The following is a 20,022-nucleotide window of genomic DNA, read 5'->3' on the forward strand; positions in this document are numbered from 1 at the left end:
CCTAAGAACATTTAACAGCATTGAACAAGGAGGCAATAGTGTTCTCCTAAAACACAACATGGTTTTAGACCCTGCCCCCTTTGTGGCTGAGCTGAAAGCAGTGGCTGTTCCTGGATTCCTGTGCTCACAATATGAGCCACCTGAGACTGCAGATGCAATTACTAGCCATGAGTCCAGGTGGAAACAGTTCCCACACATGGTGACCCAACACCTGTCCGATGCCAGAATCCCTTTCCTAATCAGCTGCTTTCTGCCAACATGTAGGTCACCGTCTACAGCATGCAATTACGGCCCTTACCCCAAATTATGTTATCTGGGTGATATATACATTACTGCAGTCCTGATCCCTTGTGTGTGTTTGTGTGTGAAACAAAACATCTATCTGTAGGCCAGGTAGTGAGCGACGATGACATCATAACCAAACATAGTAATGTTATAATTTAGTATTCATCTGGAACAGACGTAATAGTCTCAGGAAGCAGTCCTACTCATTTAGACAGATATACCCCTGATTTTTTACAGTGATAACATTAATACCCAACAAGAAAAGTTTTTTTGGAATCACATTTATTACACAAGCAATGAGTCTCTAATTGAAAATGTACAAAAAGAGCCCTAAAGCATGTTACATCAACCCCTCTGTAAATCTTAGTCTACTGATCTTTGATTGGTATAGCTGACGTATCATTATCTAAGATATCCAAGTTCCACATCCAGATGTTTAAAACAGTGAGACATGAAACTCATGTTTTGGTAAAGTCCCATTAAAGATTTCAGCAATTGCATTTACATTTTTTTGAATAGAAAAAAGATTGCCAGCGAGCCACATTACATTCAGTCTGCCTAATTCTACTACAGGGATTATTTGTGGTAATCATCATTGTGTCCATCACTGCTGCTGGTGTACTACTGAAACTATTTGATAAAACAACCACGATCCTTTTCACAAACATTTTCAGCATATTTAAAATGAAAGACGGCAGACTGAAATGCACTGAGGAAACAAAGCTGCCAACATTTAGATGGAAAACTCAAAATCCAGTGTTATAAATCAAAGGTGTCCTACTGTACAAAAAAACAGCCATGACCCTTTTTCAATCAACTTTTTTTTTTTTTGAAAGTTGAAACAGAAAATTGCGGTCACCTAAGACGACAGCAATGACAATCGACACATCGACAGCACATAGAGTAGCGGCACCGGAGACATATAGTTTGATTCAGTCCAGTCAATAACATTGACAAGTGTAACCACAGCAGTGTGGATCCATGTAAACAAAAATAAACTTCAGATTACTGTGAGCTGATGGTAAGCGGTCTGTAATAAATAAACCTAATATGGTGAAAGAGGGACGTGACCAGTGTTGTTTTGCTATTATCAGCCAAAACATCATTGACCCATTTGATGTTTCAGTACCACTATGTATTCCACTGAATGTGAAACAGTATCAGAACAGCATGATCTAATTTTATCTGCAGGCTATTAAACTATTTTTAAGCATTTCAGACTCTACAGTGACCCGTTAAGAACAATATCAACATTCAGGTCTACCAAACTCCTAAAATGAATTCTGTAATCATTGTAGACATTTAAAGTTTGGGTAAATGTGCTAGTTAAAGAAATAAAGAAGGAATATTTGCAGTGGTAGAGTCTCCACTCTGTAAACAGAGTTGAGACAGATTGGTATTTGTTTTTGACCAAGGCAACGACTAAAATAGTGTCCGCAGTGTTGCTGCTGTCCTCGAGTGTCTTAATAAGGCCTTCATTAAGGACATGTGGTATTAAAACTAATTACTGATCTATTAGAGCGACAATAGCGCAAGTGGATGGAAAATAATTTTGCAATAAGATAACTGGCTTTTATAACTTTGTCATTAAGTTTACACTATTGTTCGAGTGTAAAGAGTCTTAAATATTTCTGCAACTTGCATCACACAAACACAGAAGACACATTTAGCTTCTTTTATAATGAATTGTGGGATTAAAAATGGCCCATTCAGCATGTTTACTTGATGATAGAAAGTTCTAAAATGTCACTGTGACATCATCTACTGAATACTGCAGGAAACTCGTGTGAGTCTGTCTGGCTGCACTCATTAGCTTGAACTATTCATTATAGCTGGAAGACAGAAACAAACTAAAATGTTCCGAGCTGACTGCCTCAGGTGCAATGTGACAATAACCCTAAACACACATCAAATGAGTCAAAATGTCCACTGACTGACACTACTGTTCTGTTAACAACATAAAAGCTGAAAGTGAACCTACCATAAAGCTGAGATATTTAACAAAAAGTGATGTTATTTCCAAAACACCCACAATTCATTCATAAAGGTTGTCACAGAATACATGACCCAAACCCTTTTTTAAACTCAACTGAATCGTGTTCACATGGGATAAGACTGCTAAAGTAGTAAATGACCCCATGATTGAGATGTTCCTCATGAGCCATTTTAAGGTCAACATAAGTACAGCGAGTACATCATCATCATCACACTAAATATTATTGTGTAGGTAAAGACAAAATATGCAAAAATGGGTTTTAATACAGACAAAACTGCTAGTAGTAAAACAATCTGTCAATGTAAATGTTGTAGGCTGTTCTAAAGGAACAGTATGTTTACACTGGTAGTGTGTTTCTGTTGCCTCACAATGCACTTTATGTACTTTAACCTAAACAAAAACTACCTTAGCTGCCATTAAATTCTGCCCAGCAATTGCTTCAGAGCTACTCTCTGATCGTTTTAGTGCAAATGCAAAGTTCTGTGACATACACTGGGTTTAGACAATAAGGCCATAATTTATAAGCATCCAAAAAATTAATAATCTGACCAAAAATCTGGATTTGAGGGTCAAAGTTGCAACAACTGGTCTTTATCAAGAGATCTTACTTGATAGTCTCAAAAAAAAGGTGGACACAATGAATATTTCATACAGACGAAAAATAAAAAGGAACTTAAAACAGAAAAACTGCACATAAGTTAGATCATATTTCCACATTAAATTACATAAATGGGTATAAAAAATACAGAAAAACAAATTATAGAACACAAGTCACTGATAAATATGAATAGAGAATAGGAAGCACTCTTCACCAACCCTGGGATGTTGTCAGGGAAGCATCTCTAAATGGCTGTTAAGAGTTTGACTTGTAGCCAGTCTGTACTGTATTATAGCTGCCATCAACATGATGGGAATGCTAAACTTGAAACCGTCAACAGGCTGTGCCAAATCTTTAACATCAAGTTTTAAAATACAGCAGGAACTAAAAAGACACTTCAGGCACGTTTGTCTATTTAAAGATCCTGACTGGCAAGAGGCCCCGGACGCATTCACTGTGACATGAGAACATTTCCTTAAGCCTGTCATAATCACGGATGTGACATAACTGCTGCATAAAACTATTTAGATTACGTACACACTTTGACTGTTAGCTGGATGTCTGTTAACGTCAGTGCCATGAATGATTAAAAACAAGAGAAATGTCAGCCTGGTTAAATTCATGTAGTGACATTCTGCTTTCAGAATGAGTACGTATACTCAATATTTTCCAGTTTTAGATTAAAGTACTTTCAGAGCCTGTATTGTGCTTTTAGTAAGAAAAACTTTTTTGTATTTGTTCATCCCTTCATGCCTTTAGATCCAAATCTCTCAGGTATTTTGGGTCTTGATTGCCAAGAGCAAAAGATTTCTGTGCAGCAGAGTAGCAGTTTCAGTGGAAAGATTTAGTCAGGCTCAATATGGCAGAACAGTGAGCTTTGGTACTGGCCCCGTTTGACCTTAGGTCCCCGACACACAGAGCAGACAGCTGGTGACTGGGCAGCGCTGTAAGTGTGTGGCTGACCATCGGCAATTGTTTTTGCAGCAGGTCTTCCTGATGGCACATCAGACCTCATCTGTGGCCATTTGAACGCTCTCTGACTGGCACATTACCAAATTAGTGCATTTAGTCCATTTTTTCTTTTCCCACAAGTTGACAACATTCAAGGGGCAGCAAAGCAAAGTGTACAATGTCCATTGAAACAAATTCTCAATTCATAATTGAGTGTACAAAGAGTGTCTTTCTTTGATATCTCCTGGTTTACAAACACAGACCACTGACTAAAACTTTTCCTCTAACACAGAGCATATGTTATGTGCAGGTGTGACGGTCAACTGGCCTCCAGCTTTAGTCTAACAATGAGTTCACGTGAAACTTCTTAGCAGAAGACACAAAGCAACAAAAAGTCTTCATCTGCACTAAACTGCAGAGGTTGGGTTGGTGTGTCAGAGCCCTAAGGCAGCCGGCAGCCAAAATGTAGGCCACAGCACACTGTCTGTGTGAGAGCGTCTGGGGGTGGGTGTGTATTGTGTGGAGCATGTTACTTTCGGTCCATCTGTCTCTGTATGCTCCAACCGCCCCAACTCTGGCCCTCCTTTCCCCATCTCAGTCTAAAGGATTACTGTCTAGCACTAGTCTCGGTCTAATCTGCCTTTAAGCTGGCCGGAGCAGTTCTCTCTTTCTCTCTGTCTTCCTCCTGAAAGCTGGCCTGTAGCTTAACACAGATGCTGGTGTCACCGCTACGCAGAGCCTGCAGGAAGAGGTCCGTGTGTTCTTTTAGCTGGTCTATGTCGTTCTGGACTCTTCGGTTCTGCCGGTGGAGCTCCTTGGTGCGGAGTGCAATGTCCAGCAGGCCGGATTTGCTCAGGATGTTGTAAGTGTTGCAGAAGCGCTTCCTCTTTGTATCAGCGTCACTATCACTGTGGTTATGTTCTTCTGGTGAGCTGCTCTCTTGGGTGGCCCCCCGGGGAACAGGGAGCGTCTCGTTCCTTAAGCCAGTGGTGTGAGTGAAGGACAGGGAGGTGGTGAACTCTGACTGGCTGACAGATGATGAAGGCCTCTCCCTGGCAGGGCTCCTGCTGACACTGGCTTCTGCTGTGTGGAGAGAAAGTCGGCTCTGGAGCAGAGGAGACATGCTGGGGCTAGCAGGAAGACTGGGAGTGGATGAGCCAGAGTTACTGGCACCGCCACATTGACTTCTCTGCTGCCTCTCTCTCTGACGGTGGTTTGATGTCAAACTGCTGCCTCTCTCTGATCCTGAAGAAGAGGATGAGGAGGATGAGGAAGCAGTTCCTCTACCTGAGGAACTGGAGCTGTCTCCAGGATGTGGAGCAATCTTAGGGTAAGATTTCAGGATTGGAAGATACTTCTTAGTGCGTCTGTGTCTGGAAGAGGCCTCTTTGGAGGCAGAGGAAGCTTGACGAGAGACCACAGGCTGGAGGAAGACTACCTGAGGCTGCTGGACTACCTCCACTGTTGGACTAAAGCCCCAGGGCTTCAGAGCAGGAGGATTATCTCCAGGCTGCAAAAGTCAAAATTGAGAGCTTTCATCACAAGCAGTTCTCTACTTAACACTTTTTTTTTTATCCTTTTTTCCCCCACGAGACACAATGAAACATAATTTTAAAAGTGGGGAACTGCAACATTCTTAAGATACAAAATGAGAACAAAAAACCTGAACATACTGTATCAATTAATCATTCAGTCTATGAAATGTTAAATACGGACAAAACGCTCATCACAAATTTACACAAAGTGGAGATTCCTGCTAAAATTGTCATTTATGAACCAAAAAAAAAGAAAAAGAATAATCATGTGAACCAGACATTTCATACTTTATTATATTTGTACCTGACACATAACTATCAGCAGTTATAAGAACTTCATTCTTCTGTTGACTAACTGTCAGTAACAGCGCTGACCACATGTTCAACCTGCGATGGACCCATTCAAGTGACAGCTGTCACATGTCTGTCTATGGCTGTCACCACGAGCACAGACTCCAGTCTGCAGCAGGTCTATACACTTCACTGTTAAACCACAGAATGATACATTACGTTATTACCTAACAATGTTTAGCTTACACCTTTCTCAGTGTCTTGCTCAAGCTTGCTTTCCCACACATGCATGCTCTCTCAAGGCACTGTAATGACTACTATGGATTATTTTCCATTCATCATAGAGGTGCCTGGCTACCCGCATTCAACCCAGAGGCTCAGGTGACGTGAGCTGACGTGCAATCCATTCAAACGCAGCTTAGACCCACATCATTGTGTTAGTGAGAATAGGGTATAACTACGCTACTACCAATGTAAAACACTAGAAAATAAAGACTATGGCAACAACAATCCTATTTAATTACATTTTAATAGGAAGAGCACTGTAAGTATCATTGTACTGACATACTGTGGTGGGAAAATTATGCTTTAACACAGACTAAACCGCTGTGTTTAACTGAATAAAAGTTCAACAACACTGTAGAGCTGCAACGATTAGTTGATTAATTGATTACTGGTCAACTGAATTAATCTCTAACTATTTTGATAATCAATTAATAGTTTTGAGTCATTTTTAAGAATAAAATTGTCCAAATTCTCAGATTTCTGCTTCTCAGATTTAGATATGTTTCTGTTTCTTTTAGTAATTAATCAATAATGAAGATAATTGTTAGATGCAGCCTCACTGCTCTGCTCAACAAACACGGTCAACATTTTTGTCATTAAAATGTAAATAACCTTCTACAGAGTCCTAAATCAAGTTAACATCATGCTTAGTTTTCATTATTTAATGAAATCACAATTTTATTTTTAGCTCCTTCTACTTCACTTTAAGACTCTGCTGTTGGTCAGCCAGCAGCCTTGACCTTTTGTCAATGGTCAGTCTTTTTTGGTGACACATTCCAGGCAGCTGTGACTGGACGGCGAAGACACATTCAAGTTAAACACAATAAAACTGGACCAAACGGTCTCTATTGTGACCTGACCACTGCTATCAGGAAGCCAGGTTTGCCTTTATCCACACAGATTAAGTAATATAATCTATAAGGTCAGGCTTGTGTTTCAGAGTTCAGGCGTAGCAGCAATGTACCTGCTTGAGGAGGACGTTGTTCATGATGATCATGGGAGAGAGGTTGGAGTAGGAGCCTCCCACCACAGCCAGCTGGGAGGGCTGAGGGCCCGAGCCAGAAGTCTGTGGTCCCGTCTGTACAACAGGGCGGGGTGAATCCTCAGAGTCTGTCCTGTCCACTGTGCCCATGTGCTCCGAGCTTGCATCTAAAGACCAGAAAGAAGAGTAACTGGGGTTCAGTTAAGCGATACCTTATAATCCAAGCACTTCAAATCGTGGTAAGAGCAAGGTCAAACCTGAGAACCCGGAGTCTCTCTCTGAATCAGCCCGGGAGCCTGCAGACTTCATGGTGCGTGGTCTGTTTGCTGCCCTTGAGTGACTCTCTGCCTTCCTCTTGGTGCTCATCTTCTCTCCTGCTGTACTGACAATGGCATTAGTCCGACATGCTCTCACAGAAACTTATGTTAACTTACATCAGGACATCAAAGGGTGGGAATCAAACAACGGTGCCTCTTTTCATACCAACTACAGGAGAATGAGTGTTCTGACAGAATATCTAATAACCTGCCCTAGTTGTCCACGATTACAGCAAACGCGTGAAAACAACTCATCTCTTACCTGCCATAATACAAAATGTCGCCAAATGAACATATTATTATATTACACATTGAAGCATTGGGCTAACGCTAGCTAATACATAAAGAAAACATGACCAAATTGTGTTAGCATGAGGCTATGTTGACGTAAAACCTTAGTCTTAAGTACAACATGTGCTATGACACGTAAAGGCGCCGTTAATTAATTAAATTAACTAACATTACAGCTATAACAGCTAAACAAAAACAACAACAACTATGTAACGTAAACACTTAAAGAAAGCATTTACAGTTAGCCCTTTGGTTGGCTAACGTCAGGCACGAACGTCAGAGCGTTAAGTGAAGTAAAACATTTGAGAAACACAAACAAAAACCCCATTATGCTTACTTTGTTGTTGTTGTTGTTGTGGTGTTGAACGCTGTCGGTTTACGAGCTCGAAGCGTTCTATCGTCTGCGTTCTCTCGGTGTGTCCGTCGTCGTCGCTGCTGCTGTTGCCCAGCTACGGTGACTAGAACTCTGTGTTCCACGGTACAATACACGAGACAGCCCGCCCCTCCCTCTCCGCTCGGTCACATGCGGAGCACGGTGGCAACAGCCGTTAACCGTTGCGGTTTAATTGTCCCCGGCGGACGTCTAAACAGAAAGCAGGCTTTTACCGAGCCGTGGGCTTTCGCTCATCTCACCAACAATTGTTCCGAAATATGAAGGAACAGGATATTCGTCTCAGACGCTCTGCCATATTTGGTAGTTTAGGGCGTGGCTATGTCTGGAGTATCGGACACGTCACATTCTTTAGGCTGCTAGGTCCGCCCACCTGGTAGATGTTCTGGCTTCTGATTGGCCGGCGCAATCAGCAGCTGAAAAACGTGACTCCAGCTGAATGTGTGGCAAGTTAAGGACATTGTGTTCACCGTGCAGTCGGGAGGTGTAACAGTACAGGCCATACATCTCTAATGTACTCTCGGGGAACCCAGTGACGTGAGGATTCAAGTGTGAGGTCCCTGTGTGTTACATAATAGTCCGGTTGGCCCACAGCTAACCTAAGCAGAGCAACTCTTCACTGCTACCATGTTTGAAGAAGTAAACACAACACTGTCAGAACAAAACGTCCTCACGTGCAGCCATGTTCTGTACATTACTTTAACAACAAAGGAGGACGATGGTGGCAGGATTTCTGATGGGAATGTGCCTACATACACACAAACTGCTTATATTTATATATAGTCAGTCATTATTTGTAATTATCTATAACTTCTGCAACACCACAATCCTAAAACACACATAATTAAGTCATTTAACTGTGGTGTAATACATTTACATTACATTTTCTTTGTATATAGGCTCTTATTATTTTTATTTTTTACTTGTTACTTATATATACCTTAACTGACATTTCTATTCTATATCGCCATCACTGTTTATATTCCTCAACAGTGGTCTTCATCATCACCATCACCCAACTTGTTTACATTTATGATGTCTCTTATTTATTTCTCCTGTTACAGCACTTTAGTCAACTTTGGTTGTTTTTAAAGTGCTTAACAAATAAAGTTGGATTGGATTGGATATTGTGTTAGATATTGTAATACAAGTACTATTTCTATTCTTTAATGTTGTGTGAGTAGAACAACTGTAACAAACAAATTTCCCCCCAGGGATCAATAAAGTATTTCTGATTATGATTCTGATAACACAGTAAGAGCAGTGTAGCAGTGTGTATTTCATCTAATTGCAGAATAATGCTTTCACAGTGTACAGTTAGTTATGTCGCTGCACTCATTTAAAAACTGTAAAACAAAAAATATAGATATAGGGTTCTGTGTGTTACACTATTAAATGACTGCTTCACTTCACACAGTTGTCTGGTGAGCCCGATCCTGTTATGTTAAATACTATATTTGAAAGCTTTTCTGTTAAATGAAACCACAACTCTATCATCTCACATGTGTCTGAAAGCCTGTGAATGCAATACAAATCAGGGGATAACAGTAACCCCATGGGCTCTGTTAACAATGTGCTTACTGCAGAGCCTTGCAAGTGCTTACAGTGTCCCTAACATGTTACCCATGCCAACGGTCTACCAATGCAAATGTAGATAACACAGAGATTCCTTTTATTTTGGGAAGGATTTTATCTCATGAATTTATTATGTCCCATGGCAGAGTAAGTAACACTTTACAGAAATTCACATCTTTACGTCTTTTTTCAGAATCAGGTTCATAGCAATCATAACAGAAGTCAATCTGCAAAAGTCACAATGAACATAAAGTCATGAAGAAGGTGTTTGGCCTCTCTGTTGATGTTGTCATTGATCTGACAGTGAACACTTTAGGATGGATGGGGGTCTTACGGTAATCCTTTCCCCTGGACACTGATAAGTTTGCAGCATTCCACACATTATCTCTATACCTATCGAATCTGTTGTATCCTAAGTCTTTTTTTTAAAAGCTCACACAAATACAACTATATTATATGAGTTATAATGGAAGTTTATTTTGGTCCTTTAAACAGAAGTTAGAGCCAAAGGAGTCTGTTGATGATTGTTTGCTTTGATGATCAATCAAAAAAGAAAAGAATGTCATGGACAAGATGGAAAATCTGTTGTTTGATGCATCAGACGAAGAAAGATACAGGGAGAGAAGATGAATAGTCAGATATGATGAATTCACACATGTGCTGTTGTTTGCCACTTCAGAGTCACTGCTCCAAATTAAACTTTTGGACAGGCAAGTGAATCAGTGACGATTTATCTTGTTTTGAGGGAACTGGCACCTGAAATAACAGAAACAAACAATTAAAACATTCAAATTGATTGAAATTTAAATACATCTATGTCCATCTTTGTAACTAACACTGTAACATATACTGTGTATATCTTGGTTTTTATAATATTCCTGTTTCTAAATAGAGATGTGTTATTTGAGACTGAAAAGTCTACTGACTACAACCTCTTTTTTATGTTTATGAGGTTGAGTTTGTGGTGAATATTAACAACATTGTGAGTGAGTTGAATTGCTTTTCACTAACAGATAAGCTTTTGAATTTGTAAGCTCTCCACTATTTCCAAATTGTAAGTGAAGGTTGTGACCCACTAATGTGCTAAAATGCAGTCTCAACACTACAATTCCCCATCTAAATGATCATTTTGACACTTACATGGATGGATTACAGAACTGGCCTACGGGTCATAGGTCCCTTAAACCAGAGTCTGAAGTGTGATGTGACATTTCTCATTGCAGAGTGAAAAGGCAAATGTCTCTCTGAACAACCAGAGTACAATCCTAAACATTCACTTTGAGGTTGTCACAAGAATTAAACCATCAAGGGGAATGTATATCCCCTCTGGGGTTATGTAGGAAGGTTTTCTCCAGTTCAGTTTATGTTCAGTGCTGGTGTCATACAATTTGAATCTGCTGGAAGAAATTAAAAACTGTGTGGTCCCTTGACCACTAAAGATGGGGTTGGGGGCCCTAAGCTATGGTTTACAAAAGAATAGAAGCCAAAACAAATCATGGTGCAGCATTGCTTTTGTTCAGACAACAGCCACAACAACATGGCCACACAGGTTTCTATATAATAAAATACGTAAGGAGAAACCTACAGACCACCACCTAACATAGCCTTAACCCCCCAATGACCTCCAGTACAATGTCGGGCGTTTCATTCAGAGGATAGATTTCATCAACTCTTTAAAGGCTGCTGGATAAAATGCCCCCAGAGATGGCGAAAACCTATTGTTCCTTGTTCTCCAAGAGCAACAAGTTAATGAGCTTCAATAACCTGCCAATAGTGACACTTCCAATACTGATAATGAGGACCTTTATTGAATGCTTCAAGGATAAGTTCACTTAAAACAATACTCACATGCCCATATGTATGTCAAAAGACTAATTAATTGTCACTGCAGTTGTTAACAAAGAAATCCCTCCATAATGTGATTCCAATGCAGTGAATGAGGAACAAAATCCATGGTCCTCATTATGCACTCTCACATTCAGCTGAAACTAGTAACTAAGCTTTCAGCAGTTTGAGTTAGACAAATAAAAAGGATACCTTACTGTCTTTTCAGAACTAAATTCTTTCTTTGCTGAGCTGAGGTGGAGAGATAGTGACACAAAGACTTTCCTCTTTGTACTGAAAAGACTACAACCCAAGATACCCCATTGATTTAACTGCCTCAGACTGCTCATACTACGTTTGCACATCTCAGCCTCATATTAGCTTCAGATAAACTTTAGAATGCAAATTTGCCCAAAAAGAGGATTGTGGATTTTGTCTCCCACGGCAAACACTGATGGACTATGAATCTACCCAGCGCTTTAGTGTTGCACCTCCATAAAGTGAGTGAGTGCGATTTAGTCAAGTAGTGCCGGGCTAGCTTCATTCTGCACTCATTTAAAATTGGCTACCACAACAATTTCACTTGTCAAACAAAAGAGGACGTAGAGAGGGGCACATAGAGATTATCTGTGGCACACGCTGTCCTTTTGACCTATATGTGAAAAGAGTGAAGCCCACAGACAAACAAAATACTACATTCACTGCACATGATGGTCGGATATTGCTCTGCAACAGATATACTTGGGCTTTAAATTTGACTCTACGTCAATAAAAGCATTTTACTTGTGCAGAAGGCAGATTTGGCAGCTGTTTCAGTTTTAAGGCCAAAGATGAGCCATGCTGTTGTTGAACTCACACTCCAGTTGCACCTTCATCTCCAGTGTTGTGCACTGCAGATGCATATTGAATAGTTAATATGAATAAAATACAGTGTTGGACGTGACTGTACATAGAAAATGAACACATTAGGGTGATGAAGAGGTTTACTGCTCTACATATTGAGCCCCATTATCAATCTTTACTGATCCTTCTTTTCTTTCCTTTTCAATTTTGGGTATTCTCGTTATGTGAATCTGGTTATTTTCAGACTAATCTTTTACACGGGAAGTCTTTAGTTGGATTATTGTGCTATAAATGCTCTGTGGCCAGTCGATACAGGCCTGCCAAAGAAAAGAGCGAATCATCAGACAATATATTGTGATATTTTTTAATCTCATCTGTCCTTGGCAGGCTGACAGTGCGGAGGAAGGAGTGATGAATGTAGCTGTAAATGTCCAAACATTATGAAACAGTGTGTGTGTGTGTGTGTGTGTGTGCGTGCGTGCCACAGAGGGACAATTCATCTCTTACTTGCCACAGCCGGTTGTTGTCTTCTTGTGTTTCCTCCTCCGAGGTCTGTTCTTGATGGACTCACCTCTGCTGTGGAGGAAGAGGCAAGGAAGAGCAAAGTGCAATGACGATATTGATGTGTTCATGTCTGAGAGATAAAGTGTTCATCTACTGACCTTTCCTCATGTAGGAGTCTTTGACGGATTCTGAAATGGGGGGAAAAACACAAACAACTGGCAGTTAGCTGTCTCCATTTGCATTATTATTGTTATTGTTATTAGAAAGAATTAGTAAGTTACCTGCATTCACAGCTCTGATGCTCCACAAATGTGAGTTCCACAGTGTCCCAATACATCGGCGACTGGATCCTTTTCACCTGAGAAATAAAAGAAAGGGAAAACTGAAATAGTTACCAAACATTTGATATAAACAGAAAGCTCATTTTAACACCTCCATTTAGGTATTTGTGGTCATACCTCCACAGTGATGTTGCGTTCAAGGGTAGGCTGGCACTCCAGGTTCTCATCCCCACAGCATCCAGAGCATCGCCAGAGTGGGACACAAGCAGGCAGGTAGATGTGCTCCACTACTCCAGGGTACTCCTGCTCCACATCCACCAGCTGCTCCATGGGCCGACACAGGCTCTTTGCAAACACCTCCTGGAACTCCATTACTACAAGGCCAGTTGACTGTTTAGTCTTTAAATCATTTGCAAGGAAATGCCTATTCAGTGGGATATGATCAAGAGCACAGTCCTTACCTTTTGGCTGACCCTCTTCTGGAGGGTGTGAAATCTGAAAAATACATAACAAAAATACAGAGATCAACCCTTCAGTTTCATTTGATAAAAGTATTAACATCATTGCCAAACATGGTTGTAATGATACAGAACATGCAGACAAACTGATACAGAGCAGCATGTCATAGAGCATGACATAGGTAGTTTCAACAGTAGTGGGTTCAGTGAGTAGTTGCAGACCGCCCTCTTGTGGCAGAGAAAAGGTAGTGCACTAGTCCAGTGAAAATGATCCAGTGAAAACAATGATGCAGCATGGTTTCAGGAGGGTACCACTGTGCCAGTGTTTGCAAATCAGCAAAAAAAAAAGCTGTAAAATGAGCCAGCCAACAACACATACTTGATTTCTCAATTTATTGTAATACTAGAAGGTTTATTATCACAAGAAGCAAAAACCTTCAAAGTATGCGAGGAATAACAGCAAACAATAGCTGCGAGCTTTACTCATGGGAGTTTTACACACAATAAACAAAGTTAAAACAAAGGCAGTACTGAGAAGTATTGTGACACAGCATGAATTTTCTTAAGTTCTCACAACCCAACCTTCAAACTCACAATGGCAACGTTCCCGATTTCTGAACGCCAAATTGAGAAGAAACACAAGTCCACAGTTGATCTTGGCTCTCGTCTTCTTTTGAATATCAACAATCTCTTTCTGACTCCTCACCTCTCTACTGCTGTCCTCTTGCTCGGTGAACACTGATGGGAACGTTGTCTTCTGAACGTTACATGCAGTGAATGCTTCACAGGACAACAATAGGTTTTATTGTGCGATTTTCATGTTTGCTGTGAGTGAGTTTGTGCTTGTGCCAAACACAACACAAACCCAAAGAGTCTGCGCTGCCTCATCCAACAATAGAACCAGATGCATTACAACAGCTGTAATTAGCATTAAACAAACACAGTGTGATGATGAACTGGCTTGATCATAGGCACGATACTGTACAAAAATGTTGCTTTGCTAAAATGGAAAAACGGCCTTTTCGTGTTTCACTCTCATTTTACTGTTTTCTCCTCTAATTTCACAAGTTACATAAATCTAGACAATGGTTATTATCATACTGAACAAAAATAAAACATGACATGCAATAGAAGTTATTCTTGGCATTCTTTCTCCCATTGATTTATCCCCACCCTTCCTCTTATTTCTTTAAATAGGATTTTTAAATGTCATAGACTATATTCTGGTCCAGCTCTTGACATTGCAAGAAACCAGAATAACCAATAGACAATAAATATTCCCTATTATTAATGAAACATTCACCATACCTCAAAATCTAGACGCACTTGTCCGAATTCTGGAGGCCAAATCTTTTTTTTGTGTAAAGAGCTCAGGCTACAAGATCTTGTGAGCTGCACTCTCTAAAAGCTGAGTCCATTGATGTTATATTACAAACCATGGATTAATTTGAACTTTTTCCTGTCTAACGAGTTGCATTTGAACTGTCACAATAAAACCTGATTCCATTCTTAACTAATTCTATGTTCAAGGTTTATGATTTCTTTTCATGACCTTCTGCTGTGTTGCTTTAAGCATCTGTAAAACAAGACAGAACTAAATGGATGGATGAAATGTAGTCTGGATAATAAGAAAAGGCATCATTCAGTACTCCTGGGAGTAGCTTTCTGAACTGCACTAGGCATTAAAATCGTTTTTTTAATGCAAGTCCCATTTATTATCTCCCCACATACTTTAAAATGCAGTTCATATCCACTGTGCAGTCGTCTCCCTGCTGGAACATAAATCAGTAACATGCAGCAGCTGCATCTGAGGCTGGCTGGGCTGAGTCAATATCTGTACACATGACTGTAAACATGGCAATTCCCAAACCCTTTAAATGCAGATGGTATCTTCATGGCGGGGACAGCCAGTCAAAATACTGATAATGTGTTAAAAGGCTGGAGTGTGGAGCAGATGTGTCCTCTCACAGTGAACAAGTGTGACCTGTTAACTGAAGTGTTTCATGAAAAGAGAAAAGACAGCCTTTTCCTAAAGGAAAAGCTTAATGCTGCATCACTTAGCAGGCAAAATATCACATCAAGAATTGAATTTCAAAATATATTTCATCAAATAAAATGGGTAACACTTTAAAATGAGGGTACACATAATTTAAGTAATGCTTAGCTAATATATGATTAGTGAGGATTTAATGCATGAAGTAATGCAGGATCTATCATAAATTCCTTTTAATCAATATTAATAAATGATTAAGTCACTATGACATCTTGTGATTAGTTCACACTTAATAGATCATCAGATCGTGGCTTTTGTGACACATTTACAACATAATGGGTGGAGGTTTTTTTGTGTTGAAAAAAATTAAACATGTCTGATCATTCTCCTCTAATTGGTCCATTATGTCTTAAATGTGTCAAAAACACAATTGGGTTTATTATGAAGCTACTTTTTTATGGGGGGCTGAGCAAATGCATGGTCAGCAGTACACTTTTATGTTACTGGAATTTCGCAAATTTGGTCGCATATAAATGTATGCATGAATTAACATCCCTTAACTGAATATTATAAAGTCGAATCCAAAAATCATAGTGACCTGTCAGTATTAACAATTCATATGCATTAATTCACACATTAATACACATGTGTATGGCATTAGTTAAGCTTAACGTACTATAAAGTGTAACTAAAATCAGTTTTAAACATTCCTTAATAAAGACACCGCGTGCAGAACCAGAAACAAACCGTTAGCTCGTTATTAAGGGACATTATTAGCAAAAAGAACATGTTTTCAATATATTAATTAACCTGTGCAGCTGCCCGGCTGCAGCAGAAGATCCAATAAGAAGGTGCGAGATTTCTGGTGAAACTTTGCATAGTCAAAGACGAGGTTAACCTTCCCTCGTCGGATTGTCAGTAAGAAGGAGTGAAACAGTAGACGGCAGCGACGTAAGCGGCTGATTTTGATTGGCGCGCTGTTTCCTCTCCTGCTGGAATGGAGAGGCCGTCCAAAGCCCCCAATACTAGGCCTACAGCCAGCCGCATGATCATAGGAAAACTTCTAATTCATTTCAAACAGTAAAATAGTACCACACCCTGTCTCTCTTTCTCACACACACACACACACACACACACACACACACACACGAATCAACCGTATACATAAGATATAAATAGACAATAATGAATGTATAGATAGATAATAACAATAAGGAATATAACAGCCTGAACTAGCCATAAACATGAATTATGAATTTAAATACATACACAGACACACTTGGTCTTAACTGGTGAAATCTGTACATTTGTAGCCTATTTATGGATATTTATGTTATATTAAATTGATAGAAAGTCCGAGAGCTTTTTAGTACATGCTGTTATATCAATGTGACTGTGTCTGCTATGCCCTGCTGTAGTAAGTGAATCACCTACTGTATGGTCTTACCACTGCAGAAATCTGTACAATCAAGGACCATACATATAACAGCAACTACAAATACGAATTTCACTGTATTTTTACTAGCAGGCTCCCAGTGGTTTCCATTCATTCAAAGACAATTTGAAAATCTTTTTTTCCCTCTGAACTCAGATTGACAGATTAGGTTGCAGAAGTTTGCATTGTTTTGTCTCAAAGTTGTATTTTCTTAATGAGGTAAGGGTGCAGACTTTTTAAATCAAGTGTGTGTGCAGACTCATGTTCATTGTGAGGTTAAGCCACAATGGTGCTTTTAAGTGCCCTCGTTCTTTTGTCCTGGCCTGATTATAATAATAACACTATGAGGCCACATTACAAAAAGCTCCCTGTCTCTCTGTACTAACGGCTGAAACTCAGCTGCTCTGGGTCCACTTCTGGTTTTTGGTTTAAGCTGTTTGGCTGGTCTGCATTGTTTATGCACTGTGGCCCTCAGAGTGTTGCCTGTAAAGTCTTGGCACAAATGCAGGAGATCTGAGGTTATCAACACTGATGCTGCAAGAACGAGCAGAATGTCTCAGATGTTCCCCTACTTCATTCCTGATTTTGGCATGTTTATTCCCACTCGTGTGTTTACTACAGATACCTTATCTGTTATCAGTGTATGTCTGGTATGAGTGCTATAAACAACTGCTGTAAATTCAGCCTCCCTACAACTCAATACCTGGCTTCTTGTGCTTTGTAGATGCTTTTACTTACAACTAATGCTGATTGTTGACTTCCTAAAATGACTTCCAGGTGTAGTGATACCGGCCATGATTCTTGTTTGCTCGTTCTACGGGGCGTGAAAGCACCGAGGCGCCCCTACATTTATTAGGAGGGCTCAGATGTGTTTTCACAGCCAGCATGATTTACGGGATAATTGGACTGGTGTGTGTTGGACAACAGCCTCCGTGGAGGAGATAACCAAGATGGATGACGCCTCTCACTCCTTGCAGGCTGTGTTGGTGCTCATGTCATGTTTATGTCACCTTCTACATGATATTAATCAATGTTTTATCTGAGTATTGTGCAAAATTCCTGTCGCCATAGAAAAACAGAAGACAAAAACATTGTCCTCAGCCAGTTCAAGAAGAGTTAGTACACTCGTATCAATCAGAACAATGTTTTTAATCTAGTGCAGATTACAGATCTTGTGTAATAATCTCCCAGCAGGATTTCAACCCTGAAAGTGAACTCTGACAAATTTGGGCACCTGAACTGTTTTTAGAAACAGACCTTTCTGGTCTTCCAAGGAATGGTTTGCCAACACTCCTTACAGGCAGGGCTCACCCACTTTCCGGGGGGTTTCCCTTCCAGCTCAGACTCCCAGTCTGATAACCAGAGGTCAGACGGACAGCTGCTGCTTCCTGTCTCTGGGAACCATACTGATGCTCCAGTCCCAGTCCCCATCAAGGGAGGATGGGGTTTCCCTCAGCTGGAGCAGAGGCAGCAGCAGGTGGGATTATATAACTCTATATCCCAGGATGTGGGCGAGGCTGTGGCTGTCTTTAGTTATGTGGTCATAAAAAGGATAATCTGAGTACAAACACTGGACTGCATCCACAGGTAGGAGGTCTGCACTCGTGCTTCATGGTCTAAAATATCAACATTCTTATGAGTAACAATATTTTCCTCTTCAAAATCTCTCTGGAATGCATCTTTGTTTGACCCTACATCACATTTAACAGATGAAACTGAAACGCAGTCATTTTTGATCCCAGAAGCCGCAATTATTCACCTACAAATCACCAAAATCAAAGACAGACACCTCCTAACATTCCTCCACAGTTTGATCGCTGCAGTCTTAGCCTCTCCTCCGCTCAGTGTTTATGCCTATTTTTATGCCTGTGATCAGAATCCAAACTCCATCTGATTTCCCACACTTTCTTTTGCCAGTCTTGAGCTGCAGGTGCATTGTGGGTAATGCTACTGGTTCCCAAGCCCACAGTTGCCAGACGGACCAACGCTGAGTGATGAATGTGACCCAAAAGGCCACACAGATGCAACTCCATTCTGGGACACACATTAACAGAGTGGTGGGGGTTTCTGAGTAAGTAAATAACCTATATGTCACCATAATTACAAAAATACACAAACATAAAAACAAATTAACAGCTGATAAAGGCAGAACATGAGAAATGTGGCTGGACTGTGTTCTGCTCACACGTGTAGATACACTTAATGTGTTCCTGGTACATACTGTCTCGCATTCTAGTTTATTCACTTGTTTACACTGACGGTGGCTGAAACTTACTGTGCATTGATTTTTTTCCAGGTAAACTCAGGAATAGCTTATGTAGATAAATGAACACTCTATTGGTTTGGAGATGAGATGTATGCATTTCATTGTGTTCGCCGTTTCACAGCCAGATGGATGCTGGCAACCATTCCAGTGTTTCCTCCTACGTGCTGTTAAAACATTCAGAATGAGGTGAGGCCTTTGGCAGCACCCGTGGCAGTACTGTGGGAAAAAAAGGTACTTTTCCAAGTTGACAAGTTACAGTACGGTATTATTTCAACCTACATCTTATTTGATGTGACTCAAACTTTACTAATTCAGTGTCTTACAGTTTCTTATGGCAGGATGTGTAGCAGTGAGCTGTGGGGAAACATCACAAATTAGTCTGCTTGTCTTCTAGCTGTTGGAAGTAGGTCTGTGGACTGTTTTAAGACTGATGAAATGGGAATGTTGTATCTTTTTCTTTATGAAATATTTGGGTTACAAATCTTTTAAAAATATGCAATTCTCTGATAAAAAGGACAGAAAAGGCATGTCTGATTGAATTCTGAATATTTATTTGTTGTAATAGTTGAACTTAAGGGTTACAGAGCAAGATGGCATTGTTTTTAACAACAACAACAACAACAACAACAACAACAACTATGGTCGACACACAGAGTTGATTTCAATTATTTGCTTGATGGATGTATTCAGACAATGACTGACACATCTCTGACCCTCCTGTTACCTGTGCTACACTTGTTAGAGAGGGACAACTGACAGTCGATCGTTGTGGTGCACTATATGAGAAGTTACCTCTACCCTGCTGAAAAGCTGGAATAACTGAGAACAAATGTGTGAGTGTCCAGGGTTTTTATTAAGTCCAAACAATAAATAAGTGAAACTTTCATTAAACTCCAGGAGACATTCCTGTTAAAATCCACA

At 40.2% G+C, this 20,022-nt stretch overlaps 2 protein-coding genes across 4 annotated transcripts; both read right to left on the bottom strand.

Moving 5' to 3' along the window:
* Positions 1–550: 550 nt before the first annotated feature.
* cipcb (CLOCK-interacting pacemaker b) lies at positions 551–8,200 on the bottom strand. Of its 2 annotated transcripts, none has more exons than XM_035678288.1 (4): positions 7,869–8,200; positions 7,181–7,300; positions 6,906–7,090; positions 551–5,340 (listed from the first exon to the last, which is right to left on the bottom strand). In XM_035678288.1, exons 2-4 carry the CDS (start codon positions 7,287–7,289, stop codon positions 4,462–4,464), a joined length of 1,173 nt encoding a protein of 390 aa, XP_035534181.1. In that variant the 5' UTR covers positions 7,290–7,300; positions 7,869–8,200; the 3' UTR covers positions 551–4,461. The 2 variants fall into 2 exon arrangements, with proteins under 2 accessions (XP_035534181.1, XP_035534182.1); XM_035678289.1 differs by having other exon boundaries at positions 7,181–7,305.
* Positions 8,201–9,597: 1,397 nt separating this feature from the next.
* On the bottom strand, positions 9,598–13,444 carry LOC118341043 (vascular endothelial growth factor A-like; the record flags this gene model as incomplete). Of its 2 annotated transcripts, none has more annotated exon segments than XM_035679216.1 (6): positions 9,598–10,253; positions 12,672–12,737; positions 12,827–12,856; positions 12,950–13,026; positions 13,127–13,323; positions 13,411–13,444. In XM_035679216.1, coding segments are annotated over 6 exon segments (441 nt in total), but the record flags the coding sequence as incomplete, so codon positions are not given.
* Between the last annotated feature and the right edge of the window lie 6,578 nt (positions 13,445–20,022).

Source organism: Morone saxatilis, unplaced genomic scaffold (assembly GCF_004916995.1).
Source record: "Morone saxatilis isolate NCDOM2014 unplaced genomic scaffold, NCSU_SB_2.0 Contig7, whole genome shotgun sequence".
NCBI classification, from domain to species: Eukaryota; Metazoa; Chordata; class Actinopteri; family Moronidae; genus Morone; species Morone saxatilis.

Coding starts and splice junctions, on each gene's coding strand:
- cipcb (XM_035678288.1), bottom strand. CDS start 7,289: ATGAGCACCAAGAGGAAGGCAGAGAGTCACTCAAGGGCAGCAAACAGA. Junction 7,091..7,180: donor GAGAGACTCCGGGTTCTCAG/GTTTGACCTTGC, acceptor TCTGGTCTTTAG/ATGCAAGCTCGGAGCACATG. Junction 5,341..6,905: donor ACAACGTCCTCCTCAAGCAG/GTACATTGCTGC, acceptor TGACTTTTGCAG/CCTGGAGATAATCCTCCTGC.